At 41.5% G+C, this 8207-nt stretch overlaps 1 protein-coding gene across 1 annotated transcript; it reads right to left on the minus strand.

Moving 5' to 3' along the window:
* Window positions 1-4406: 4406 nt before the first annotated feature.
* Window positions 4407-7915, minus strand: LOC102716595 (probable serine/threonine-protein kinase PBL25). Its single transcript, XM_006654458.3, has 5 exons — window positions 7286-7915; window positions 7038-7207; window positions 5931-6120; window positions 5451-5842; window positions 4407-5100 (listed from the first exon to the last, which is right to left on the minus strand). Exons 1-5 carry the CDS (start codon window positions 7470-7472, stop codon window positions 4735-4737), a joined length of 1305 nt encoding a protein of 434 aa, XP_006654521.1. The 5' UTR covers window positions 7473-7915; the 3' UTR covers window positions 4407-4734.
* Window positions 7916-8207: the final 292 nt, after the last annotated feature.

Below are 8207 nucleotides of genomic sequence, written 5' to 3' on the forward strand. Positions count from 1 at the left end.
CTCCTGACGCCGCCACCGAGCACACGAAGAGCGGTGGGAGGCCCGGACCATGGCGTAAATGGGCTGCCACTGGCCGGAGCTCCGACATGGATAAGGCATCGACGGGGAGGTGCGTATCGACAAGGAGAGATTACCGGTGAGGACGGGGGGCGGCCGCACCCCGCCGCCGGCGAGTTGAGGGGAGACCACGAGACCAATGAACCACCCATCGATCCGCAAGAGAACCACCAGTTTGGCAGGAAAAAATAAGGCGGTGAATGTTAGAAGAGCAACTCGTATATAAAAGTTCACATTATTATCAAATTTTCCTGTGCACTATTCTCGAACTACTGCCTGTCTGATAAGAGCAAGACCAATAATATAGTCAACTAGCTGGCTATAAGACTTTTTTAATCAATTCTTAGTCTACTCATATAGTAGTTAGCTCTTTATTATTAATGCATGACCCACATGTCTCTCTCACATATTTTCTTATTTCTTGTGTCCAAGCTGGCTATAAGATTACAACCTACTTCTCCTCTTTCTCTTTGCCTTTCTTCTCCACATAAGCATTTAGCTAACTTATAGCCTGCTATTATACTTGCTCTGATAAGTGCAACGCCAAAGTTCAAATTTAAACCACATAGCTACGCTTATTACGGAACATATACATATATGTACACTCTCTATCCCATAATATAAGACGCAACTACCACTGGCACAAAGAGTAAGAAAGAGTTATAATTAAATCCTTGTTTAGATTACATAGGTGCATGTATGCATGTGGTTAGATATTTTAATGGTGAAGAATTTTAAATAAATAAAATTTAGAGAAAAGATATGTGCTAGTTAATGCATGCTTACATCTATGTCTTATATTATAGGACTGAGAAAAAATAGTTATGCCCTATATTATGGGATGGAGGAAGTGCTAAATAATTTCTTTTATTAAAAATCTATATATGAACATCTACCATCTTATCGTTCTAAAGTAGATTTTTAACTATGAATAATTATTCTATCGTTTATTCTAGTAGATACTAACTCTGTCTTAAAATAAGTTTATTTTTAGCCAATCTAGTTTATCCTAAAATAAATTTATTTTTAGAGTAATCATTGCCTTGGAGTCTGTGAAATCAAGGAATAATGTATTGAGAATAGATAAAATAGGAGACATTTGTATTAGAATTTGATAAAGTTGAGGGTATTTTAGTCTTTTAGCTTTTGTAACGGTAGTTGTGGGAAAGTTATTTGGGGCGGAGGAAGTATCTATAAAAGAAATTATATAATCTTTCATATTTCATCAACAAAATAACACATAGCTACCAAAACTATAAGAGTCTCTTTTATTTGAAGAAAAACAATAAGTTTGTATAATTAAAATTTGTACTTTGCAAAAATATAGCTAAAAACCAAATAGTATTGTGACTAATTTTGATAGTTAATGATCTACATTGTGTACTTTTAAAATTTTCTTTTGGAAGCTCACTTTAGGGAGGATCTCTTGACGTCAAAATGGGATCGCTGATGTGTCACACACGAAGGCCTGGGAGTCACTTTTCAGAACGCTCTAGTGCAGGACCTAAATTCTTAGAAGGTGCGCGGGCGTACCCGTCAGTTTGACTCTACAACTAACAAGATGAATAATAAAACAAGTCGATAGGTAGCTGAGAAACCAGCCGATTAGATATATGATGTAGCAGAACCTAGCCGATAGGCTGAACGATCGGATGTTAAAAGCTTGGATCGGCTAGAAATCCGATAGAAATTACTCAAGTAGTTAAATAAGCAATGAAATATTTGTTACGATCGGCCAAAATCAATTATCATGTAATCCTCAAAAGCCGATGCGACATAAACAACTACCGATCTAAATAAATCAAGTCGATTGGTGTAAAAACAACGCAGTAAGGCAATCGGCTACTCTATTGATGTAAATACAATAAACATATGGATCGGCAAAGATCATCGGCTATAAATGACTGACAAACAACCAAGATCTATAAAATATCTGGCCTGGATCACTAGGAATAATAGTAGAAGAGCAGACCAAACCGAGACAGTTCAAGACCACACTTAGCAATATCAGGAAAGATACTAAACATATCTAGATTGTTATCAAGTCGATGAGCCGATGACTGATAACTTATCGGTTGGTACTCCGATAAAATAATGAGCAAAATACATCAATCTAATATAAACTATTTGATAAACGCAATCTAATAGATCGGACCGAACCGAGACAGTACGAGATTGAAGATGTCAATAGCAAATATCAAATCGACGTAAATTAACCAAAGTGGTCGACCAGATCAACCCAAGATACAGAAGTAACTCAAGCTGAAATTGATACGATAACTAGCAATCGTGCAACCAAATTAGAGATCGGACTGAACCGAGTCAGTTCTAATCTAGCCGATACGATTACCGTGGTCGGCGGAACGTAGGACTTACCCCTTCGCTGGAGATCGAGACGATGCAGCCCCGCGTCAGGTGCCAAATTCTGCCGGTGTTGAAACCTCGATGAAGAAGGTGGCAACGCGCTGAATGTAGTTCATCTATATTATGATGTAGATGATTTACAATGACCCTGGGCATACATATTTATACCCTCGAGTGGATAGTAGTCTATGTTGGACACAACGCACGACTCCCAATAGATAAAAAGAAATAACAAACAAGTCCCGATCGGACTCTAACTCCCTTTAGAGATAAAGGAAAAATCCTAAACTAACTCTAACCACTAGAAAAAAATTAAATTACACGGACTCTATCTATTTCTGAACCTATCTGCATAATTTCTAGGCCCAATTGGACTCCTTTTCCCATCCGAGTCAAACTCCATCAGTTGTATCCTAGTCGCATTCCAATTGCTTCCTGTACGATTGCCCTGTTTCCTATCCGATTCGGTCATTAATATCGTTTTAGTCGCCAACGGCAATTTACTAAATTCTGGCGTTAACAGGATCCTCACTTGAATTTTCATTTAGTACTTAATTGACAATACAAGATTCCAATGGACCTGTCGATAGCCCTTATGAAGGACTATTGCATCAAGGTTAAAAACAAAGGGTATGCCCTTAGGTGTAACTAAGCATGCTACCCTAGAAGACGACAATAGAGCATAATACTGTAAAAGAAAGAACACAAAGGAATCTAGTACACAACCTCAAGTAAAGAGGAAATGTCATAGCCATGAAGTTGCCATCATTGGAAAATCCTGATCACCTACTTGCGCCACTGTAAAAGTGCTTCAACTTGTTGATTTTAAGTTGAATGACCATGTAGTGTAGGACTGATCTTCATCAAACTAGCCAAGCCTCTTGGTGATGCCCATCAAGTGGAAGGATCATAGCTTTGGAGATGAGTCTCCGCAAGAGAATAAGTAGATTTAGAAGAGTGAGGGATCTAGATTAACACTAACTTGACTTTTGACCAACAAGCAATCCATTCTCACCAACGCTCATCAAACATGAAGATATCAACTCTTGAGAGTTGTCATCTATCCGTTATTTGGCCACTCAAGTAGATGCCCTCTAAGGGGAGGTAGAGGGCCGCTACAAGAGAGTGAGAAGATCCAGGTGAGGGAGTGTTAACTTGGCTTTGGAAGACTTGAGCCAAAAACAAAGGAGGGACAAATGAGAGAAGACACGTTGATTCTCTTGATCATACATCAAGAACAATGACCAAATGGACAATGAGAGGAGATGCATAGCAGAGTTCCCTAGTTGCATTAGCATGTTGACAAGGTGTTAATTTCTAAGCCTAAGCTATAGCAGAAGGGAAGTAAAAATATACTTCACTCTTTTCTTTACCACATTTCATTATATGGATGTTGGGAAGCCACAAAGCCATTGCCACTAACACAATTAGACCAACCTATTCACAAGAAAAGATAAAGAAATGATATATCATTGTTCATCTTCTCCAATCAATAGAAAATAGGTTGTTTGTGAGCTTATATAGCAAACCTATTAGAAGGGTGAGAAAAAAGGTTGTCTGCTATGCATAGAGGTCAGCACTTGTGCAATTGTTTGTGATAGGTTGTTTCTAGGATGAATTAAGACGAATTGCCTATTATCAATTTTCATGTGGTTTAGTATGCGTGTAAGCATATGGTTGTACTTATATATATATATATATATATATATATATATATACCATCTTGGATTGTTTTAGAGGGAAGCATACCAAAATAAGCATGATACAACATGGGGAGGGGATGAGCAGATCGACGAATAAGCTTTTAAATTTAAAGTTGTAGAGACATAGTTATATATGGGTGTACTTATATACGCATCGTCTTGGTTTGTTTCAAAGAAAAATAAGCATGCAACACATCAGTCTCTGCTCATGTGCTGTAAAGTTAATATCTCTGTGAAAGTATTACATATGCAAATTCAAAATGGTTGACAATAGATTATAAGTCCAATAGAACACTACAACTACATCAACCTTTGTATAGTTGATTTGCATGTGATAAATTATGTGTATCCAATTGATGATCAATGTGTACAACAGCCATACATTTACCATTTTAAGATGTCTTGTTATTATCACAACAAAAAAACATTTACTTGTTGAAGCCCCACCCCAATTTACATTGTCATGGCCTCTCAGAAACGTAAAAAAAACAACTCTCATGTATACAGCTCCTTCCACATCAAATCATCTCTTGTTTCATTGGTCATTGAAATGAACCATTAACGTTCCCTCCTCTTTTTCCTTTCAGTATTAATCCTTGAAAAGATGCCCTTATTGTTGCTCCTCATCTTCTTCTTCGTCTTCCTCTCCCTCCTCTTCGTTGTCCTCGTCGTCCGAAGAAGACGATGACGAGCTATCAGAGCGATTTGGTGCTTTGTCCTCCTTTGATGCTGGTGAGGCAGAAGGAATTGGGACTGAGACTGGAACACTAGTAGGTTGTGTTTCCGGTGGCATTGCAATAAGGAATCCCAGTGTCATGACAACATCAGCCATCAATGGTCGCACAGAGTCTTCCTCTTGCAAGCACATTGCAGCCATTGCAACCACTTGGTTTAAGGCTTTTGCCGGGTACTCGCTCTTTATAAGTGGATCAACCAACTCGTGATATCTCTTTTGGTCTTTAAACATTGGCAGTGCCTGCAAATATTGAATAGAATCACAACACGCCTTTGCAAAATGATAGCTGTAAATATTGAATAGAATCACAACACGCCTTTGCAAATTGATAGTCAAGTGGGACTGGATCAATTCAACCAAAGGAAAAGAATATTAAATGATGTTAACAATGGTGATCTTCATGATTGTAGCTAATGATACTCCATCGTCATAATTTCTTTAGGAGAAAGGTCGCATCTTCAACTCATAATGCAAGGTTTAACTTCATATTTTAGAATGAATAATCAGTGGTTGATCATCATTGCACTATTGCATCAACTTATCAGTTAAAAGAACACAACCAAATATCAAAATTTCCATAGCAAGCTTACCCAAGTGACCACGTTCTGCTCCTCCATAGGCTTGCTTGTGTCAACGGCCCTTCTACCGGAGATGAGCTGCACTAGCACGACACCGAAGCTATACACATCTGACTTCATGGTGATTTGCCCACCACGGTCGTACTCTGGAGGGCAACAGCCAAACGAGCCCATCATCGGGGTTGACACCGGCACGTTCCCGCTCGCCTGGCCGAGCTGCGCGATCCCGAAGTCAGACAACTTCGGTGTGAGGTTGGCGTCGAGCAGGATATTGGATGCCTTGAAGTCGCCGTACACCATCGGCGGGTTCGCCTTCTCGTGTAGGTACTCCAGCCCTTGAGCTGCGCCATGCGCCACTTTCATCCTTGTGCACCAGTCCATTGGCTTCTTGTCTGATGGCAAATCTGTCACATAGCAATCCATGGACAATCTCATCTTGGGTTTATCGATCATGGAGCATGCATTGGCAAGGTAGATAGATGTGTGGTGTACCGAATAAGTGTTCTTCCAAGGTGCCAGCGGACATGAACTCATACACGAGGAGTCGTTGGTCGCCATCAGCACAGTAGCCAATGATGTCAACAAGGTTCTCGTGGTGGAGCCGGCTGAGCTTGGAGACCTCGCTCAGGAACTCATTGTTGCCTTGGAAGCTATGCTTGTCCAGCTGCTTGATGGTCACGGTCTGTTGAACAAACCAAGCATAAATTAGGATCCAACTGCAAATCAGGCGTTTGGTTCTTTATAACAAAAAATCGGGCAGTGTTTCATCACGTATAAAATGGATGTTTCATTTCTCAGTCAAAAATATTTCAACTATTAAAACGACGAAACAATTGAATCACACTTTTAACACATTTTTTGCTTGTGGGTATGAAACATTAGATTTCAAATATCGTTCTTCAATGTTTCACCGCAAATAGAAAAATGTGTAACCACTAATAGAAACATGTTTCGCAACTATGTTAAAATGTGTTTCAATATATTAAAATACCAAGACATAATTGATTCATGGATTGGAACTTTTAGCTTTTATTATAAAATACCATTCCTTGACCGACGAAACATCAATATAGTTGTGATAGATGAAACATAAATGTATGAAATAACGTCAATAAAACTAGTACGATGTTTTTAAAATAACCCAGTGAAGCATCACAAAGTACTTATCGAAACATTCGGACAACATTACATGCAACACTAGAAAGATCCATTGCAAAAAATAGAAAATAATATTTTTAGAGGAATATAACCATATGAGATATTGTTGTAAAGAATTAATTATAACAAACACAATGATATACTCGGATCATCGATTGGACATAAAGTTTAGGAGAAAAATATGTATAGAGATATCATATTTATTTTGTGCATTGTTAGAGGAGAAGTGATAGGTATGCATGCAAAACTAGATGGTACGACGACATGCATGTAGCAGAGGGAAGGTGACGCGGGTGTCTGATTTCTAGTTGGAATTGGGCATCCATGTAGAATCATTATTGCATAAATTATTTAATTATTGTTTAATTCGATCAGATGCTCATGTAAAGTTATCAGTGCTCGATGAATGGAAGTAATATTGTTGTGTTATTGACTAGGCACCTGCCCCGTCTTCTCCAACTGGCCCTTGTAGACCCGGAAGAAGCCTCCTTCTCCGACGAGGTTGTACGGCGTGAAGTGGTCAGTAGCCGCGGCGAGCTCGCGGAACGCGAACGCCTGTCCCGCGATAGCTAGCCCCATTGAGGCATCCTCGGACGGCTTGTGGGCATGATCTGCATTTCATTTGGCATTAGCCCTTGGAAATCATGGAATCGACAGAATCAAGCACCGGAATATAGGATCTTACTCACCAGGTTGGCCATTCATCGGCTTCGGCGGAGTCATTGGTGCCGACGAGGCCGGCATGGCGTCCGCAGTGGCAGAAACCACATGTGGCGGCGTCATTTGCGATGCCGGCACCGTCGACGCGTCGAACTTTCCCGTGTCGGCGTGCACATTCTTCTTCTTTCCGCCGCCAAAACACGGAAAGCAGCTCATCTTCGCGTTCCCTCCTCGCCTCGCCGTGGCGGCGACCCTTTTGTGCTACCGGCGACGACTCAGGCCAAAGAGAGAGTAAAAAAACCCTGCAGCGGACCGAGAAGCCGCCGCCGCCGTCACCACCGCACCCTAATGATCATCGGCGCGTCTCAGCACCTCCGCCACGGCGCGCCCACCTCATGGCACGCCATCGCCCCGCTGCCACACCCGCCCCAACAGGGCCCCCTCTCACCGGCACCCGTATGCCCCCACGGCACAGACGATCGACAACGAGGCCCCCGAACAACGATTGATAGATCGCTCGCCGATGAAGAGAGAGATGATGGTGGGGAAGCTCGATCGATGGAGATGGATTGGAGAAGGGGAGGAGGAGGAGGAGAAGGCCTTGGAGATGGATCCAAGGTCCTTCCCTGAGAGGATGGGAAGATGGATGGAGGAGAAGAAGGAGAGGGAAGGAGGAGGGAAGCGGGGAGCGGGAGGTGCTAAGTTTGGACGGCCGGTGGAGGGGAGAGTGCTCCAAAACAAGCGGGCGGGGGGACTTGCATGCGGACCACTTATTTGAAGGGGAATGGACGACGACCGCGTCGTGGAGTGGTCATTCCTTTCTTTACGGGGCCATTGCAAGCCTTGCAACTTTTGCCTCCAAGTTTTTCTCTGCTAATTGCAGCAGAGTAGTAGTATAATGTTGATTGTCCAAAGCCTTGTGTTCGTCTTGCAAATGCCATGCTCCAGTTG

Source organism: Oryza brachyantha, chromosome 5 (genome assembly GCF_000231095.2).
Source record: "Oryza brachyantha chromosome 5, ObraRS2, whole genome shotgun sequence".
Lineage (NCBI taxonomy): Eukaryota > Viridiplantae > Streptophyta > Magnoliopsida > Poales > Poaceae > Oryza > Oryza brachyantha.

What these genes read in the sequence shown, in the direction of transcription:
- LOC102716595 (XM_006654458.3), bottom strand. Translation starts at nt 7,472, where the DNA reads ATGAGCTGCTTTCCGTGTTTTGGCGGCGGAAAGAAGAAGAATGTGCAC. An exon ending in GCCGATGAATGGCCAACCTG is followed by an intron (nt 7,208 to 7,285) that starts GTGAGTAAGATC and finishes AATGAAATGCAG; the next exon opens with ATCATGCCCACAAGCCGTCC. An exon ending in AGTTGGAGAAGACGGGGCAG is followed by an intron (nt 6,121 to 7,037) that starts GTGCCTAGTCAA and finishes TTTGTTCAACAG; the next exon opens with ACCGTGACCATCAAGCAGCT.